The sequence below is a fragment of the Macrotis lagotis genome, chromosome 3, assembly GCF_037893015.1.
Source record: "Macrotis lagotis isolate mMagLag1 chromosome 3, bilby.v1.9.chrom.fasta, whole genome shotgun sequence".
NCBI classification, from domain to species: Eukaryota; Metazoa; Chordata; class Mammalia; order Peramelemorphia; family Peramelidae; genus Macrotis; species Macrotis lagotis.
Genome location: NC_133660.1, coordinates 170,910,876 through 170,932,568, shown reverse-complemented (window position 1 = coordinate 170,932,568; position 21,693 = coordinate 170,910,876). Strand labels below are relative to the sequence as shown.

General features: G+C 36.4%; 1 protein-coding gene across 3 annotated transcripts in view; it reads right to left on the bottom strand.

Moving 5' to 3' along the window:
• KCTD8 (potassium channel tetramerization domain containing 8) overlaps nucleotides 1–21,290 on the bottom strand; it is a 293,990-nt gene extending 272,700 nt beyond the window's left edge. For all 3 annotated transcript variants that reach the window (XM_074229520.1, XM_074229519.1, XM_074229518.1), the window contains exon 1: nucleotides 20,330–21,290. In XM_074229520.1, the coding sequence (XP_074085621.1) occupies nucleotides 20,330–21,272 (943 nt within the window). In that variant the 5' untranslated portion in view covers nucleotides 21,273–21,290. The remainder of the gene's footprint in view (nucleotides 1–20,329) is intronic.
• Between the last annotated feature and the right edge of the window lie 403 nt (nucleotides 21,291–21,693).

Below are 21,693 nucleotides of genomic sequence, written 5' to 3'. Positions count from 1 at the left end.
TGACTGTCTAAATAAATGAAAAAATATGTACCTATTACATACTTTTTGCTTTACTTTTAGATGATGGAAGAAGGGAATAAGTCACCCACTCTAATTTAACAGGCCAAAGCATCAGCTATGAAATAGTAATGGATTTTGGTAGGCAGCCCAAGTCACTTAGTGACTGCTGACAGAACTGTCATCATTTATTATCACATACAGGCTTTGATGTTTGTACACTTTTCTCATATAATGGGCCAGAATGATATTAACTGAACAGTATAACACTAGCCTTAAACAATATTACAATGCCAGAAGAAAAAAAATTATTGGTGATATAGAAACTGACTGGTGCTAAAATCTCTAGGTAATATGGATGCTCTTTCTGTCATATTGATCACAACAATGTCCCCAGCAACTTTCTTGTTTTCCTGCTCAAAGGAAGTTATAGTTTGTTGCTATTGGCTAAATTCACATAACATTTCATCCAAGGGACTGGATGTACCTGACAAGTATCATTTCATTTGGATAGGAAATAGAGAGATAATATAAAAAAGAGTGATTGCCTGAAAATAATAATACCTAAAAAAAGTGGCTAAGCTGAAAAACAAAACGCAGGCTCCCTCATTTCCAGTGTCCTGATAATTTCACTAGATTCATACTCCTTTTAATGTAACTATCATTATGACTGCATTTGTATTGTAACAGAAATTCCTTTAATTGAAGAGTGTTATGTGTATGTATCCTCACACATATACATTTATGTAAACATTTATATAGCTAAAATATATACAAATGCATCTATATTACACGTGCACAGATATTTAAATATACCACAACTATAGTCTTTTACACAATTTATTGTTCTCAATAAACTTTATTTCCTAATCTTGAGTCTTAATTCCTTTGTTGCCTTCTCAGTGATACCTTGAAAATGAGAAGTACTGACAAAGATGAGACTGATAATTACCTTTCTCATTTCTCTTATGCACACAAAATCCTCATTAGTATAAATGAATGTAATAAAGAAAGTACACATCCTAGGATGTAATATCTTTGCAGAAATGAGATGTGTAAGGACATGAACAACCTACAAATATCTTCAATGTTGAAAATAAAAATTACCTTCATTTAAATGTTCTCCCAAATCAAAGATGGGAATGCATTTAAATTTGTTTCCTTTTCAAACTCTTCTAAAATTGGTTGCAAAATAGAGTTTGAAACCACTGTATATGATTTAACTAAAGCAAATCATTACTACTTTTCCCTAGGCTCTGATGGTCCTACCACAAGAGGTAAGTAAATGTGTGTTACAGCTTTTTTTTTCAGCATTACAAAATACAAAATATTATGGATGAATACTAAATACAAGAATATAATTATGATAAACTTGGTTCAGTAGAGGCAGTTATAAAATAAAACAGATTGAAATAAATAAGTTTGTTTTATAATCTAGACATGCTGTACAGGAAGCAAAAATTGAAATGGTAGAGTGATCACTATTTGCTTAAAAAAATATCAGTCCAGCAAAAAAAAAAAGGCAAATGAAGGAGAATTATACTACACTATTGTAGCCTTGATTTGGGGTTCACGTGTATTTATTTTGTTTATTTTTATTATATTTGTACCACTAATGTAGAAATGCATTTTGACAAAATTTTAAATCACCTTGTTTCAAAACCAATGCTAGTTTTAAACCACTTACAACAAAGCATTGTAAGCTGAGGTATCATCTCAGATCCACCTGGTTGAAGTGATCAAAATAACCTCATGGCTATTTCAAATTTAAATTTAATCTTTCCTAGGAAAGGTTTGAACAATGGAGCCAGGAGTGTGAATTTTAGCTTGGCTTCAAGAAGCCTGCCTCCTAAAAACAGAGTGAAGTCTGAAAGTAATAAGGAAGGAAAAATTATCACCACTTGGGATTTACCTTGCATTTATTCCAAAGGCTGCCAAATTCCTAATACTAAAGTTAGTATCTTTCTCCCCTTCAGGGACAGAGTCAAGCATGACTTAGAGAACCAGGGAGATCATTAGTTTTTACTGCACTAAGGTTCTTTCTAAGTAGCATTTTTACCAAAATGTCATTCAAAAGCCTTTTATCAGTATTAGTGGTTTATCAGCCTTTTAAACCTTATCTCTAATTGTGAAAATTTGATTCCATTAAAGTAGTCATGCCTTTGACTTACTAGTATTTGGGTGAAAAAGAGATAGAATATAGCCGCATTTGCATTTCTCTGTATATCAAATTGGCCCTGCTTAGCACTTCCTAAAGTATATGAAAAATGCTAAATGATAAATAATAAATGACAAAATGTGTTGTCATTTATTATCAGAGATGGTGCTACTGAATCCCTATTAAGAAATATTCATTTTGCACCGATAATTATAATGGATGCTCAAGGTTAGTGGAAGATACTTGTAATCCTTCCTCCTGGGGGAAGCTGAGACTGGTAGATCCCTAATGCTCAGGAGTTCTGAGTTATAGTAGCACTAAAGGCAAGAGGGTGTCCAAATTAATCTAACACAAATGTGGGGAACTGGGATAAGGTGGCAGTAGTCATGAGACTGTCAAAGGAAAAGTAAACATTCCTGTTTAGCTAGAACACAGAGGAAGTCAAAGCTTCTATGTAAGTAACAGGAAACCATCCCATGATGATTGTGGGATTACAATGATGATAATCATGATGATGATGGTGATGATGATGATGATGATTTGTGCTTGTCCAGGATTGCACAGCAGAGTGATGGGTGCAACCTACAGTCAATTTTGGAAATATAAATAACCTGAAATATAGATATAAATCAGATTTAAAACACATCCAACCATGGTAAGTAGACATAGCTTATATGTTTTCCAATTTTGTTTTAGTTTTTGTATCCTAAATTCCAAAAAAGATGGATATGAGTATTAGAGGAGGGGAAAATAGTGTTTTGTGAACAGAAACCTGGAATAATCTCTAACTAATGACAAGAGAAAGTCACCTGACACATAAATTAAAATAACCATTATGACCTTAGAGTATCACTATTTCACTTCATTTCCCCTTATGATATTATTTGAGAAATAAAAGATTTTTTTCCATTTTGCAAATTGTAGAACCAAATTATAAAAGAGGCAAAATTAGCTGTTCAAGGTTGGAACAAATTTCATTGATCCTCTGTGTTCAGGACAAAGTATTTGCATCTATCCTCTATAGAGTACCAGGTAGGTTATATAACTATAAATCCATATATGAGCATATAGCAAGCATTTAGTTATAATTAATTATATTCAACTTCAGTTACACTTATTAATTGATCCAAGCCTGATGGTACAATATCTTGTGGAAGTGCTTGGGATGGACAGGTGGTTAGGCCTTACTGGAGAGTTGGTTAATGAATGTCAATCTTTTTTAGGATAAAAATCTCACTCTCAACACATCTGATCCATGGGATATATGTTCCAACCCCAGGAAAGTTTGTTTGTTGCTTTTTCTCTCCAATACAAGTCATTTCATTATTGACTTTATAATTTAGATTTCTTTACACATAATTCTTACCAATTAAATTGAACTGCATAGTCAGTACTGAAGACAAGACTAAATGTCTGGGATTCTTATTTTCAAATGCATGTCTGTCTTTTTTGGTCTCTCCTAGGACTTGGCTATCATGTTAGAGATATTTAGAAACATATGGGTCATTTCCATCACATACTTTTCTCACCCTAAGAGTCAAGACAGCAATATTCTCACTTTGTGAAACGAGACAGCAAGTCTAAGATACCTAAAAAAGGAAGTCTTTTCATGACACTATTTTGTCATGGAGCATCCACCCTTCCCTCTCCGTTTCCATAAATTTGAGCATCCAAAAGGAAAAATTACTACCATCTTATCACAGTACTGTTAAAAAGGCCATATAACAGTCTTTTATACCATACTTTTTCTGAAAATAACCCCTCATTTATATAGCATTATTAGATTTACAAAATGGTGGTTACTGTGAATAGAGTCCTGGAATAAGAGAGACCTGGGTTCAAATCCAACTTCAGACAGTTACTAGTTCTATGATCTTTCAAAAAAATCTCCTAACCTCCCTTTGCCTCAGTTTCCTCTATTGCAAAATGGGAATAATAGCAATAGCTCATGAGATTATAATGAAGATTAAATGAGATAATATTTGTGAAACACTTAATTTAGGAACAGGTACATATGTAAAAGCTTATTCTCTTCTCCTTTCCTTTTCCTCATAACTGTCAAATGGGTAATGTAAAATATTTTAATCCCCATTTTGCACATGAGAAAACTGAAACCCAGAAAGATCATTGAGTTATATAATTAATATCAAAATCAAGACTTGAAACCCAACCTTCTAAATCTGACTTAAATGTTTTGGGGTTTTTCCCACACTATACCACATGAACTCTGTACCTGAGGGCTTTTTAATAATGGAAATTTTCATTAACTGATTCACAATTAAACCTGTTTTATTGTATTTCTGATTTTATAATTAGTGCCTTTTGCTTAAGTTTCTCAGGCTACTTCACACATTAATTAAAGCCTTTGAAACATCTTTATGCAATAGCAGGGGAGGGGAACTGATAGTTATTTCCTCAGAAAAGAAAAGTAGGACTGAGAAACCACAACAGGAATAGAAATTATTTATTCCAGTATCCTTGACTGAATGAACTTCCCAATAAAAGACTCCTGGTTTCTGTATGAGACAAGCTTGGTTTTCCTTGGGAAAATTCCTAGGCAGTATCTGTACACTAAGAAAGATGGACGCTAAGATCTAATCCAGGGGGTGGCTAGGTGGCGCAGTGGATAAAGCACCGGCCCTGGAGTCAGGAGTACCTGGGTTCAAATCCGGACTCAGACACTTAATAATGACCTAGCTGTGAGGCCTTGGGCAAGCCGCTTAACCCCATTTGCCTTGCAAAAACCTAAAAAAAAAAAAAAATGAATGATAAACTCTAATCCCGCTATAGGATTCTATGACTATGGGATGACTATAAAGGGCTGCTATTAAATTGTTCAATTTTCCTTCTGGTAGGGCCAAAATATCATGGAATTATGCTCTTGCCAATATTTCCCCTTAGTTCTTTCTCTCCCATCCATATACACTACTGAATGTTATATGCTGGAAAGATAACTATATATTTAGATTGAGAAGATTTGGGTTCAAATCGTGAATCCATTATTTATTCATTGGTCATGTGGTCTTGAACAAATAACTTCAGTTTTTCAAGCTTCATTTGTCTATTAGTAAAATGAAAGAGTTAAACTAAATAAAGAAGTCCTTAAGCTTTTATTGTGTCCTAAGCCCTTCAGCAGTTTGGTGAAGTTTATGGAGCCCTTCTCAGAATAATGTTTTAATTATATATAAACAGCTATATAGGTTTATAAATTGTCAAACATATTGAAATATAGTTTTAAAAAATATTTTAAACCCATTAAGATGATTACCAAGGTTCCTCTCAGCTCTAACATTGCCTAATTCTAATATTAAACAAAATGACCTAAGTTATAATAGAAACTGATTTCTACAATCCTTTCTGCAGTCAGTGAGCAAAAGAAAAATAATACAATAATACAATTGTTAAATCATCCCTGTATAAGTGAGTACATGCAGTCACTCTAGAATATTTCTGCTTCCTTTGCCCTTGTAGCACCTGTGGTGGTAGAAGATGTCTAGAGTACCCGGGAGTGATTATTCTTGAAAAGTGGAGAACAAAGTAGTTAGTTCTTCAGTTACAAATTCAAAGAAGACTGGTGATGAATAGGGCCTCTGAGAATTATCATATCTAATCTCCTCATTTTATAGATAAAGAATTAGAGGTTCCCAAGCTGTAAAATAATTTGGCCACTAGTATATGGTTAGCATGTAGCAAAATTAAATCTAGAACTCAAAACTCTAAAAATTCATTGGCAGGGGTGGTTAGGTGGCGCAGTGGATAGAGCACCAGCCCTGGAGTCAGGAGTACCTGAGTTCAAATCTGGCCTCAGACACTTAATAATTACCTAGCTGTGTGGCCTTGGGCAAGCCACTTAACCCCACTGCCTTGCAAAAATCTAAAAAAAAACTCATTAGCAGGGGCAGCTAGGTGGTACATGGACAGACCTGGGGTCAGGAAAACCTGAGTTCAAATCTGACCTCAGCCCTTGATACTTACTTAGTAGTATGACCTTGGATAAGTCATTTAACCTCGCTGCATTACAAAAAAATAAATAAATGTATTAAAAAACTCATTGACTTTCTACCGTATCATGTTGTCTCCCATAAAAAGACAACTATATACCCTTTGACAAACCATTATAACTTTTCGACATATCACCTAAAGAGACCAAAACAAAAACATTTATAGCAGCTCCTTTTGTAGTGGGAAAGAACAAAAAATGAAGTAAGGGAATACCCATCATTTGAGGAATGGTTTAACAAATGACTATATAGAAATGTAATTGAATACTATTGTGCTATTAGAAATGCTGAAGAGGATGGTGTCAGTAAAATCTAGGAAGGCTAAGTTTTAAAACAAAAAAAGGAGCAAAAGTGATTCAAAGTAAGAGTTGCTGTGATCTATTGTAATGAGAGTTTCCTCATTGGAAGATTCCAATACCAGTGTAATCAGAGGGGGTGGTTGGGGTGGAAGTTAACTGATCGGGAATTTTTAAATACATTTTTTCATAATACCAATATTTTAAAAATTATTCTATTATAGGATTCTTAGGTAACAATTCTATGAAGGTAAACATCTCTAGTCTGCTAATATATACATTTGTTTATGTATGCATATGTGTATGTATAAACATGCCTATGTATACAGATATCTGTATATAAATGTGTGTATGCACATGTATACACCCACATGCTAACAGACAAAAATGATTCACCTTCATAGAACTCTTATCTAAGAAAGAGAATTCCTTGCAAAGACAAGATCTTTGCAAATTATGTGTTCAAAAAAACCCAAAAACTTCTGCTAATGGTTCATAAACAAGGCAAATATGGCAAGAAACTTCCACTAATGACTCAAGTCAACTGTGACCAAGGAGTAGAATTACATAATAGGTACCTCCTAAATCTGTGTCAGTGAGCACAAAGATTGATCAAAGTGAAGTAGTCTAATGAAAGTCCAGCTGGAAATGTATGCATGTACATATGTAGGTATGTAGATATATGGGTATTTATATAGGATAGGGACTCTGTAATATGTGTTTCACAGCCTCTGCTCATATGCCACATGTAGCTTTCATATCTGCTGATCAATACTACCATGATACAGGCACAAAACATTTATGGCGATACTTCCATAATAGTCTAGTATCCAGAGAGCAAATTTTGTTCATTTAAGAGCATTTCTCTTTACTCCCTATCTGAAATCTATTGGAAAATTCCTCATATGGTAACCTTGAGTTCATTTATTAGATCACTGCATAGCCTAGATCTTATAGTCCTTATATTGAGGCTAGCTTTGTTCTTGGGAAATCTCTTGCCACTGTTTACTCTCTTGCTTCTCTTTTTGATAGTTCTTCCTTAATGACTAAGGACTAGGGACAATAGGATTGTAGGATTTTAAACTGGAAGGGACCAGTGAAATTGTTTAGTTGAACCCTTTCATTTTGTGGATGTGGAAACAGACCATAGTAAGATACTTGCCCCAAATCCCTCAAGTATTTTTGGTTTAATCTCTTTACCTCCCAACTAATTCAGGGATATGATAATTAAAAGAAAGACATTATCAGTTATCTAGGAAATAAGAAGAAACTAGCATTTACAATTTTTTCATTTTTAAACATGTGCAGAATATATGAATATTTCTCAAACCTATAAAAGCAATAATTTTATAGAATTGTATTTGTGCACTGACTGGTGACAAATTGGTTCAAATTTATGATGGTTTATACATATTTAAATAGTTAATTGTGCCATATCATAAATAAAATAAATGTAATATATAGTAAATTTAAATATACTAAATTTTATATAGCACTTATTTTAGCATGTGTATATAACAAATATATGTTTCTTGACATCTGTACATATGTTTATGCATATATTGTGGGGGTCTATATCAGACAGGCAATCTTTTGTCTGCCAAAAACTATTTGCATATTTATAACATCATTCATTGGCTCTGTTTGGTCAAACATTTGATTAATACACCCCTATAAAGTAATGAGATTTATTGATTTTTGAGTCTGGTCTGTTATTGCCTTGGAAATATCAGATCAATATGACCAGAAGGTCAGAGATTTATATGCATATATATGCATGTGCATATATATGCATATACATAAATATATTGTACATATACAAATATACATATATTTGTATATGTACACACACATATATATTTATTTTCATTCCTTTTCTACCTCATAGAATCATAGAGTTTTAAGTTTGGAAGGGCTCATAGTAGTCATCTACTCCACACCTAAGAATGGTGCTCTCTTTATAATAAGCAGGCATATCGCTATTATTTTAAATATTCTATTATAGTGCATTATAGTGCATTTTGAATTGCTTTAATTTTTAAGGAAGTTTTTATTTTCTTTTTGTTCCTGGTTCTATGCATCAGTTAGATGTTTGAAAGTTAAGCCCTGTTTTTCTTATTTTTATCTTTCGGGGGTCAAATATCCCTCTTCCAAATAATCCCTCTTCCAGGTGATAACTCTTCAAGTCCCCAGAGTTTTCTTGCACTCTCCCTCTTATTATATTACAGATAATCAATGAGGTTATTACTTCCCTCTTGTGTGTTTTATCCCATTATTAGAATGCAAACAGTTTTAAGGTAGGAGTTAACATTTTTGTATTTGAATTTCCAGTGTGAAATACATTGACTGGCATATAATATATGCTCAGTAAATGCTTGATTTCTGAATTAGTATGAAGTTTCAGACCACCAATTTGTCAAAAACAAATATAAAAATCACTAAAAGGCAAAAACATTTAAACTTTTTTCATTTATTTCATCTCATATATTCAATCCAATCCAATAAGTGTACCAGTCATTGTGCTAAAGACTGGAGATAAAATGAATAAAAAAAAGAGTCCATATGCTTAAGGAGAAGATAACATAACAAAGAAGGCAGGAAAGGATGTGGATAGTAGGCAGGATACCAGGATATCTGGAGGGATATAGGGAGAAGATTCATACTCCTCCTTCAGCCTTTCAGTTGAAGAAAACAGAAGGCTGAGGGAGGTGGCATTAATCAAGACTTGAATTAGTTGCATGGTAGTATTTGTTGGGCATTAAAAGAAAAGGAATAAAACAAAACCGGTACTACTTTCAAGTAGTTTATATTTTGAATCATCTCTAATCTACTATTCCAATTTTGAACCCTCAATTTTATTAAGAAGTCAGAATGGGGGCAGCTAGGTGGCACAGTAGATAGAACACCGGCTCTGGAGTCAGGAGGACCTGAGATCAAATCCAGCCTCAGACACTTAATAATTACCTAGCTGTGTGACCATGGGAAATTCACTTAACCCCATTACCTTGCTAAAAAAAAAAAAAAAAGTCAGAATGCTAGCTCAGTCTCACAACAGCAAAATTATCTAGCTCCACTCACCTTAGTTTCAATAAAATCAAGCAATCCTGACCCCTACACTCAGGCTCAGTCTGCCCATAATATACTAGCCATCTTAGTTCAATTATAACCCATTTTAGCATTTATGTCCAGCAATATAGAGTCACAAACATGTTTAAAATATCACTGCATGCTTCCTTAATAGACAAATCTAAGTCCTCCAGATGTGTCAAGTTCTACATATTGAACTATACTGAACTTTCAGAGCTTCAAAATTAAAAAAAAAACGAGCTAACACAAAAACTAGTTTGTTTGCACTCTTTTAAAATTTATTTTACTAATTGAAGATCTTACTAATTGATGATTAGACAATACTCAATGACAAATTAGTCATTACTTACATTTTACAAAATTAGGGTTAGGGTTAGACTATTATGGAAGTATCGCCATAAATGTTTACAAAAATGCCATCCTAGTTTGAGCAACATGCCAGGAAAAGTTGTGTGTTTTCTTTGTCCATTCTTTTACTTATCAGTAAAAACAAATCAATGCCAAAACAGAAGTAAGTACATTACAAGAGTTGAAATTTAAGCTTCACTTTCACCTGATCAAAATATTCAGTACTGCAGAGTTACAGAAAGTGCTGAACTAGTGGAGTTTTCAGGACTGCTGTTTTTTAAACTTTCATTAGAATGCCAAGTTCTATTCAGATGAAGTGATGGATTCATTACACATCATTTTTAAAACAAATATACATGTTAATAAATATTTGGAAATTTGCCCAACCTAGAAAAGAGTACAAATAAGTTTTAAAAATACTTTAGATATTAAAAAAAAAATACCTTAGATAGAGGGCAGCTAGGTGTCATAGTAGATAGAGTACTGACCCTGGAGTCAGTAGGACCTGAGTTCAAATCCAGATTCACACTTAATAATTGCCTAGCTATGTGACCTTGGGCAAGTCACTTAACTCCATTGCCCTAGATAAAAATTTTAAAAAATACTTTAGATAAATTGCCAAATATTGGCTACATTTCATATATGTGAATATTATGTTGCCTTATATCTTAAAGTTTTTTCTAGACTTAAAATGAAAAAGAAAACAAAATAAGTAGTAAATACTGTTATTCGTGGCATAATAAATACATGGCAAAATGTTTTAAGGTGTAGCTAAAGTCAATTGAATGTGATCTAATAAAACTTGACAAAATTTATTTCAATTCTTATTTTGCAAATTATTGAAAAATAGTCTTACAAATAACTTATTTTTCTTAGTTTTTTTTCATTTTATCAAACGAAGGAGTTCAATTAGTTATAAAGTACTTCAGATTAAGGATTAAGCTAGCATTTGGATTCCCAAATGAAAAAAGCCCAGTATCACTCAGCAAAAGTTTGAGTTCTATCCCTTCTTTCAATTTAATTTTAAGTTCTTCCGTTGCTTACATTGGTCCTCCTACAAATTAAGATTTAAGAAGGGGGAAGTCCACTGGATCTTTAATAAAGTCATGGGAGCAGATTCTCTAAAGCAAAACTCCTACATAGAACATAGTTATGTCTTTAAGAATGAAATTGGATAATGGTCTATGCTTTAAAGTTCCATTTTCTTAAATAGCAGCAGGTGGCTCACAACATCCTTCAGTATCTTTACATTTAGAGATATTTTGTCTTATTTTCAGGCTGCTTTATTGCTAGGGAATTTACATGAAAATGGGATTTTTGTGTTTTAAAGATTCATCTATTGTTCTACTTATTCCCCTATTGGCTGTTAAGTCAATTGCCCATTAGACTGTTGGAGACATTGTCACAATGTAATTTAACAAATGCTAAAAAAAAAAAAAAAAAGGAACTTGAACAAAAAGAGTTAAAATAAAAATTCTGTTTTTTATTTAGACATAATAATGAATATATATCCCTAAAGGATCTATGATTTCATCATGATAAAGGTAGGGACACTCAGAAACTACCTTCTCTAATATTTCCTGACTAAATGCACAGATGAGTCCTAGGTAATTGTTTGAAGCCTAAGGAGGTTGATGGCAAATTGTCAGAAGCCAAATTTGAATCCAAGTCAATACAACTCCAAGTCAAATCCACCTTATCTACCATGTCATGTTGCCTCATCATGAAAGCATTAGACAGTTCAGTCTGATATTAGTATCCTTATCTAAGTGGAACATAACAAGGTATCATTTCAAAATTATTTATGTAGCTTTCATTATTTAAAAAAATGTAAACAAACAGTTGAACTCTTGACTCCAAATATCACCTGCATTTGATGAAATAAATTAAGGTAAATTTGAAACCTTCTAAGACAAATTAGATTTTTATATATTAGTTTGGTAGTGGAATAAATTTCTGGTTTAAACAATTTCAAACATCATCATGGAACTAAACTTACAACTTGCTGTCTGATGAGGAAGAAATCAACATATGCTATACATTGACCCTATATATTATCCACTTAACTGATGAGGTCTTACCCCTAATCTCACAATAAGAAATTCAAATATTGAAATATTCAGTGAGAGAAAGTAAAGCTGGTTACTTAGTATACCCCTCCTTCATTGAAAACCAGTTCACATGCCTGTCATGATATCACCTCCCTAATGTAACAATCTTCAAGAACAAAGGACCCACATCATCATCACAATAAGGGAAGAATAAAGCAATATCATGATGATAATAGTAATGGCAGTTAAATATTATTGAATCCATAATCAAGCATTTATTAAAGATTAGATTTGTTCCATGTATTCTGCTAGATGCTAAGAGTAAAATGATAAAAGCAAAAGAGAACCTTTACTTAAGAAAAACTTAAATTTACAAAAGGACAGACATGACACATATATAGTACAAGAATGTACCAAAAAATAAATAATAAAGATAAGAGTTAATTCTGGTTGGACAAACATTTCTACCTGGGACAATAATAAGTACCTGGAAAGTGGTTCCTAAGCCAAGTCTTGAAAGAAACCAAGAGGTGATAATGCAGAGGAAATGCATTCCAGCAGGGAGAAAGCCAGCACAAATACTGAAGTGTGATGCAAAAAAAAAAAGCAAGAAGGTCAGTACGACTATAGAATACTGTCTACAGAGGAGAGTGATATATGATGTCCAAAAGATGGAATGAAGAGAAGTTGTAAAAAGCTTTAAATGCCAGCTAAAACTTATATTTTATTCTAAGCATAGTAAGATGCCTCTAAAATTTATTGAGTTGGGGGGAGGGACATGCATAGCCCCAAACTTTATCACTTTATGGAAGCTATCTGAAAGATTGATTGAGGTGGGAAGAGACTAGGCAGAGGGAACAACTAAGAGGTCATTACTACAATTCATGTGACTCTGAACTAGGGTGGTGCGGATCTTATTGGAGAGGAGGTTATCTAGGGTATTTCAAATATCTTAGTGTAACTTTAAGGACTTCAGAAGTAAAAATGCCATAACTTCATCAAAAAGAATTGAAAGATTGATTATTAAGGGTTAAAAATATTGATATGGCTCTTATAAAAATTTAATATAAACCATAATCTTGTACTATATAGCATACTACTCGATTTTTGAATTTTATAAAAATTTTTATCATTTGCTGCTCAGTGGCTGAAAGGATCACATTTGTACTCTAGCCTTAAGACATCCAAAGAACAAGGTTTGAAGCATGCAACACAGTTTTCTTATGATTCCACAAGAAAAGGTCTAATAGAAATAGATTAGATGATGGAGGTAGACAAACAGTGGGTCCTATGATAACCATCTAACAGTCTAAAGGAATGTCATTTCACATGCCATATGTAACAAGGAGTCCTGTCTTATTAAAAATAAATTTAAAAATTATTATTCAAAATTCACAAAACCAAAGAAATATATAAGAAAATGAAACTTTCAAATGATTTTTTATATATTTGCAATACTTTAAAGTTTAAAACTGTAGCAAAACTTTTGGGACATGTATATACACAAGGTTTGGCAAGAGATTGGATACATGAGCTCAAGGGCATTGAACAAATTAAAAAATTAAAGATTAGAAGGGTTCATAGAATAATGTACATGTTGAATCTACTGATAGTTTTGTACTGATAGGACAAATATGGATAAGGTACAAAACTTAAGAGAAACCCAAAGAAAGAGGGAAAAAATGTTCTAAGAATTAGTAAATAATTGCCATGAGAATGGGGAATAGGTACTTGAATACATTGAATCTCAAAGAAAGAGAAATTGCTGATAATAGGGGGAGAAAGAGAGTCTAGAGATGGCTGTAGGGAGCAAAGATCTTCTAGGGACAGTGTACTGTAGGTCACAAGAGAAAGAAAAGGTATAACCACAATCAGAATGGAGAATGAAGATGTAGTGTCATTCAAAGGAATTCTGAAATCCAGAAAATGGAAGGAATAAATGTAAAGGGAAGATTTCAAAAATTAAGAGGAGCTTGTGAAATATGGAATAAGAATTCTGGATAGGAATTCTATGGAGTAAGAATATCTGGAGTGGTTCATTTGAGAAATGAGGGATAAGAGATAGACAGTGCAGTTTGAGGAAGATTATTTACTTTTAGGCAGGCAGTAATTTCATAACATTGATATAGAGGGAATAAGTTTCCAAACCATAAGAAAGTGAATCTGGACCCCAAATCAGTGGATGGAAACCAAGCTGATTTTCCTCCCAACAACCCTGTACGTCAGGTAGTAAATATATAATTATTTCCATTTAACAGATCAGAAAACAGAACCAAAAGTTAAAGTGACTTACTTGATCATGATTTCATACTTCATGGTTAAGTCTAACTTGGGTTCTATATTCCTCCCACATTGTCAGTCTATAAAATAATTCCCTACCATATGCCAAATCATGTACTATGTGCTAGGGATAAAAAGAAATGTTAAAAATTGTCCCTGGCTCAAACCTTATGGTGGAGATAACACGTAAACAACTGTGAGCAAATAAGCAATGTACCAAACAAATTAGAAATAATCAACATAGAGAAGTTGCTAAAATTAGGAGGAATTGTAAAAGTTTTCGTGTCAAAATCAATGCTAATCTTTTCTTTAAAACCTTTGATTATAAAAGGTCAAAAATATTAAAATAGCATTAGGAAGGAACATAGGCACTCTTCACATGACTAAATACTATGCACCAGTGATATTTTATAATGCTTTACAGTTGATAAAGCTCTTCCACAAAGTATGAGTCCAAAGATTGAACTAATGCCATGAAGTGCACAGAGAGTAATAATAGCCCCATTTCACAAAAGAGGAAATTGAGTATCAGATTAAATGATTTGTCTAATGACAACTGATAAGGAGAAGTTTTGGAACCAGTCTTCTGAAGCCAAGTCCAGAATTCTTCCATTATTTACAACTGCCTCTGTACTTAAGCATTCTTTTCCAAGGATATGTGTGTGTATTTATGTCCACATATATAAATGCATATTTATATAGCATTTTTACATGTGTATGTATACCTGACTCAGTATCATACAAGACATTCCAAAGTGAAGCAACACCTCAGTATTCTAAAATAAATGACATTTTTCTACTTGTGATGAAAAAAAAATCTATTTTCAATCAATGTTGAAATTCTTTTCAAAGCTTTATGTTTTATCTTCATAGTGCACCAAAAGGACTGAATAAGGTAATGAGTTAAGATTAAGAATGGATAGCAAAGTGACCATGTAGGCAAATGAATCTGGCATTAAATGTTTAATAGTCTGCATACAACCTTGAGCATTTAGAATCCAATGATTTGGATACAGCCACTTAAAGGGAAATTAATCTGGCTTGGCATTTATCAGGAAATTGCCAAAGGCCCAAGTTCAGTTTCCTAATGGAGAATACTAAATGACTTATTGTTTCAAACATCAGAATAAGTTTCTGTAGAAGTCCAGTCAGAGAAATCAATTGGAGTACCAAATCAACTATACATAGTGTACTGGAAAACTTAGAGGAATTGAATTTGGCTTGAAATCTAAGGACTAAAAGAAGAACACACTCTTTCATTAATTATTTCAAATTATTGAAAGTATAGTAGATAGTCATTTAAATGGCATAATTCGAATTTAATTTCACCACTGAAGTTATTAAAAAAATTTCATAAAGGAAAAATATGGACAACTAAAAGCTTATCATATACTCATTTATGGTCATCATAACTCTTTGGTACTTTTAAGAGTCATTATTTAGAGAACTAGGCAGATGTAAAGAGGGATGGATACTTAGCTTACCATTCCAGTTCTGATGAGGGCAAGTCAAATAACCTCTATCAAGCACAGGTCTCTTAGTTTTTAAAATATGAGTGATAGCTTTTTCTACCTACTTCTCGGAACGTGAATTACCAAAAAACCTTCTTGTAAACATATGTAGTTCTTGTAAGAACTATGTAGAAATGAACTGCTCTATATTCCCCACAAAAAAGGTTCAGAGTGGTTCAATACTAATTTTCATTACCCTCAAAAAAAGGAAGGAAAAGGTGAGAAGCAAAAAAATTATATCTAAGTATTGGAGAAATAACATTAGATTTGAAGTTCAAGGATCTGAGCTCAAAGTAAGAACTTTCTAACAGTACAACTCACAATCTCTCTAGGTCCTATTTTTCTTATTTGTAAAATGAGAGAGTAGGATTAGACTAATGGCTTCCTTTATCCTTCCTTCTACATTAAGTGTTTAAAGGAGTTTAATTTTTTTGTATATAGTTGGCACTTGAGTGGCAAATGAATGACATAGCAACAAGTTAATCATGCTAACCATTAGCAATTCAAAGAAAGGCACAAGATGGTGCCTGCCCTTAAGGAACTCATAGTCTAATGGGGAGACAAACATACAAACAATGCTGTACAAAGAAGGTAGAAAAAGAAAAGTCTTTCTTGTGCATATATATTTGTGTGTAAATAAATATAATAGTATAGATATATATATATGCATATACATATACATACCATATATAGTACTCCTTTTGTTTGGCATTAAAAGATGTTCAGAACCTGACTCTAACCAACCTTCACAACCATGAAGGCCATGAATCCATTTCAAAAAATCTATAGAATACCCAAACTAGCATTCTGGTTCAATTTTATATATATGATACTCCTATCTCCCACCCCTTTCCATTTGCACAAGGCATTCCCTGTACCTCACATGACTTTCTCAGACCTTTTTTAGGTCTCAGAATTCCAGGTTTTCTTAAAAGTTCAGGCAAGTTTACCTTCTATATAAGACCTTTCTTCTTCCACTCTCCTAGACCAGTACCTTTACCCTTCTCCAACAAAAAACCTTAGTCATTTTAAGCATAAATACAAATACATAATAGATCTGCTTATATTTCTCAAATCATTGTTCCTACTTCAAACTACTATTTTCCATCTAAACTAAATGCTTAAAGAATTTTAATTTTTGGCATATGTGTACATACAAAATTTAAGTTTAAACTTAAGTTCCTTGATGACAAAAATGGTTTCAATTTATCTCTGGGTGCATGGTGCCTGAATGAATTTCATATTAAGTGCTTACTCTGTGTAAAGCACTGTGTCAAAGGTTGAGGATTCCAGTAGAAAACTGAGATAGCTCTTGCTCTCAAGGAGTTCATATTCCAATAGAAGAATAGGGTCAATATAGGAAGCTCCCTTCAGGATACAAGGAAAGGCTCAATAAACCTAGGGCTGGAGGGGTCAACAGTGAGACAAATAACTCTGAATCTTCTTTAGTGGTATCACCATTGATTTAAAAAAAATCCATTTTGGATGTTGGACTATTTGATACTGCCCATGACTCTGGTGGAATGATTTTTTTTTCTGACTGCTAAGGAGCAGAGGCTGCCAGGCAAATAATAAGCATTTATTAAGTGTTTATTTATGGAAATAATCAGAAAAAGAGATTGCTAATTATGTAGTAACAGCAAAAGATAAGACACAAGTACAGCACTAGAATCCATGAAATATTAAAATAATTTCACTGTGTTGGACAGATCTTTTCTGCAGGATTTATCAGAAGAAGGAACAAGATTCTTTCAGAATAAAAAGGTAAAGCTGAATTCGATCTGCACCATTGGAGAGAGTACTGAAACAATGAGATCACAAATCCATTGAATCAGTCAATGAGCCATTATTAACTGCTTACAACATCCCAGACACTGGACTAGGTAAGCATTGGGCAAATAAATACAAAAGATATTGCCCCCATTGAGCTTAAGATTTACTAAAGAGTTAAAAGATAATTTAAGAAAATTAATGAAGAGGATTTAATTGCCTTAGATCTTAGAATGAATAAATCATTCAAGCCTTTACTTTAAAATATTTTGAATATTATTTTTAAATAATGGACATAGTAAAACCTTGAAGTGTCATTTATAGTGTAAACATTTGACTTGTGAGTATTTCTGTCTTCAGAGATACTTTAGGAATATGAAAACAATTCTACAATACCACATAAAACTTTCTTTTAGGGTTTTGAGGAGTGGGATCAGTTTGATTCTCTGAGTCTCCAGCTCTAAAATTTTTTCTCAGAGTATTCTTACATAGTTGCCATGTTGTGCATTACTTCCTAACAAAATGTAGAAAGACTGAGAGTGAGAATGAGTGAGAGAGAGAGAGAGAGAGAGAGAGAGAGAGAGAGAGAGAGAGAGAGATCCAAGTAACAAGAAGCTCTAATACTTGTTCCCCTACATATTTCTTCTTCAGTGGAAATCACAAACTACAAAAATGGCAAAAATGCAATTCCTGCAAGATGTTCAAAATCATGTGAATGTAGATGATTAGTATTTAAAGACTTCATCCTCTCAAAAAGAAATCTGGAAAAAATATTGCTAAAAATATTTAGCTTCTGTGACATGCAACTGAAGACATTCCAATTTACATGACAAAGGCAATCCAAAGAGGCAGTTACAGGAAAAAAAAATCTGTATTTTTTGCTAATCATCAATATTTAATGAACAGCAAGAACAGAGTTGAGATAAATTAGTAAAAAAATGAAGTTTTGGGCTACTATAACACTAAACTCTTATTTTAGCTGTCTTAAGGACAAATAATTCCATTTAAAAATCTAGTCCAATCAATTGTCTTCTGAAACTTGAAAATGACTACTGCCTTCATTATAAAGTTGACTGATTCAAGATACTTTGCACTACATCAACTTTTGACTAAAAATTATACCCTTAACAATAAGCTCCTATTTCTATAGTTCTCTAAGGATTATAGAGGGATTTCATCAAAACAACTCTCTGGAGGAAGGCAAGTATTTTTACACCCATTTTATTGATGAGACTTCAGGCTTTTAACTCCCCCAAAGTTAGCAAACTAGAAACAAATCGAGCAAGTAACACATAGCCTGGGTCTATGTCCAAGGTCTTTTTTTTCAGACAAACTTGCATGTCACATGCATGAACCTATCACAGTTTCTGAACAGTAAATGAACAGTAAAATGCTTAACCATGTTTACCACAGGCTTCAGAAAGCAGCCCTCCAAAACCCCACTGGCAAGGTTTAAGGCCTCTGGTGTCTATGAAAGGAAATTCTCTGCCAAGCCATGCTTCTGTTATCTTCCCATTTGGCTTTTCATTAGTTCAAATGTTCTTTAGTCTGTATCTTACCATATTCTTGAAAATTACCTGTAAAAGCTTGTGTCCTAATTTTTTTTAGGAACAATCTGAAATTCAAACGTGCCTACATAATGGACAGTAGCAACAGCAAATGAACACGTTTTCATTAAGCCTTCACTAGCTCCCCTTTTAGAAGGGAGGTCCTTCCATTCCCTTTGGAAAGGTGATTCATCACCTGTTCTGAGATCTTGAAAAAGAGCCCAGATGGAGAGCATTTGCTTTGCGGTTAATCAAAGCCAAAAAAAAAAAAAAAAAAAGGGCGGAGAAAAGAGGGAAGCTCTGTATTTCAGACTCTGAGGTTGCATGCATGCTTCAGGGGATCTTTAAGATTGCACTCAACTCAGTCCCATAAGATGCTATCTATGGCTCAAGTCCTCCTCCCTCGGTTGTGTCCTCCGCCCTCTCTAACACAACGTGGAGGCAGAGCAGGAAAAACTGCTTGGGAAGCTTTGGACTTAGAGAGGCTCAGGGGAAACCGCGCCGCCAGGTTTGCAAAATGGTTAGCATATTTTAACGGCCCCTGGATTCCCCTTTCAATCTAGCTAGAGGCTGCAGACCCTGAAATCATCACCAGCAAGCGGCACATCGAGTCAAATGTCTAGTCCCACATAGGTCTCTGAACTGCTCTAGAAAGGCCGCTCAGCATCTAACGAGATGCATTTAATTGCAGCCATAAGATTTTTTTGCCCTGGAGATAGGTCCCTGCCGGTTTGTCCCGGTAGAGAAATCAGGTCAGACTTGAGCAAACTGACCCCACGATGCCAGGGAAAATGGACTAGAAGGTCCGACGTGGAAACCTACCCCCCCATCCCCATCCCCATCCCCATCCCCACACCAATGCGCCGGGGTTACTATTTTCCTTGAGCGAAGCTCAAGGTTGAAGGGCTCTCCACCACAGCTAGCTGCATCCAAAAAAGTTAGCCAGTGTGCGAAAGGTCATTAAAGGAGGGGCCTGGGAGCCACAAAAGGCGCCCCATTCCATTCCTCGCAATCAGCACGATTAGCGGCAGGGTTCACCTGGCGCGAGTTGTGGACACCTTACATCCCTTAAGTCTCTTTCCAGAGTCAAAAGGTAGCGAGAGGAGAAGGATGGAGCACGATGGCAGCCAAGGGCTACCGGCCAACTCCCCCAGTTCGAGACCCCAGCTTTTTCTCCTGGGTCCAGGCAAAGGACCATGGGCTGGCAGTAGGGAGCGGATAGGGGCGCGGGGGGCTGGGGGAAGGAAGGGGGAAGAGGGACGAAGCTCGTGCTGAGAACTTACTGAAGAAGATGTACTCGGTGTAGCTGCTCCAGATCTTGTCGTCCCGGTACTGGTTGATGAAGGCTGCGGTGCCGGTGGAGTTGCACGCCACCATGTGGAAGCCGGCCTCGGACAGCCGGTCGAACGCCTGTTCCAGGTAGGTGAACTTGAGATAGAAGCGGGACGTGTACTTCTCCGGGGGGCGGTCGGGGTCCCGGCTCTCGTTCAGCGTGTCCCCAAAGACCTCCTTGGCCAGGGCGATGCGCCCGCACACCATGATCCGCGCCACGCGGCGGAATTTGGCGTCTGCCTGGTTGTCCCGCACCGTGGTGTAGGAGCCCCGGTAGCCCAGCGTGAGGAAGCCCGAGCGCTTGTCCAGCCCCGGGGCCGGTGCGGCCGGGGCGGCCGGGGCGGCCGAGGCGGCGCCCCGGAGCAGGAGCAGGTCGCTGCTGCCCTGAGACAGGTTGTCCTCCAGGTCGCTTTGGCAGCCCTCGTCGTTGAGCGAGCTCTGCTTGGTCACCTTGGGCGCCAGCAGCTTGACCAGGTCGGCCAGCTGGAAGTACTCGGCCTCCCGGAGGAGCCGCTCCTTCTCCGGGAAGTGCTCGGGCAGGGAGAGCTGCTTGTCCCGCAGGTAATCCAGCACGTACCTGAAGAGGAAGCCGTCCCGGTCGATGAAGAAGCGCGCTCGGCTGTCCCTGGGCAGCTCCCCGCGGCGCCGGCCGCCGCCCCGGGGACTGGGCGGCGAGAACATGCTGGCCAGAGTGCTGTCCGGGACGCTGAGCAGCGTCGAGTGCTTGGTCACGTAGACCTGGCCCCCCACATTCAGCTCCACCACTTCGGGGAAAGGAGAGGGAGCGCAGGGAGCCGTGAAGGAGGCGGCGGCGGCGCCCGGGGAGGTGGAGGAGATCATCTCGCTGATGGGTAGGATCGTGCTGCCCACGCTGCCCGTGTCCTTCAGAGCCATGCTCGCTTAGTCCTGCTAGCCGAGGGACCCCTGGATGCGCCCCCCTCTACCTCTCCTGGACCCCTCTGCCACCCGCAGCCACCCCCCCTGCTCCCGCCACCCTCGCGCCCAGGTGCCCCGACGCCCCCTGTCCGGCCGGCCGGCTGCGCTCTCCTCTCGTTCCGCTGGGGCAGCCCGGCTCAGGGCTTGGAGCGGCGGCGGCGGCGGGGGCCCGCGGTCTCCATCGGGACGGGCCGGGCAGGCGGGGATGGTGGCTAGTGCCCTCTGCCCCTCTCTGGCTCGAGGGCTGGGTGCCAGAGACTCGGGCTGCCGCTCCGCTCACAGCCAAGAGGAGGGTGGGAGGACCTGGAGCAAACCCTAACTCGCCTCCCCGGCTGAGGAGAGCGCGCGCGCGAGCGAGCCACAGGCACAGACGGCAGCG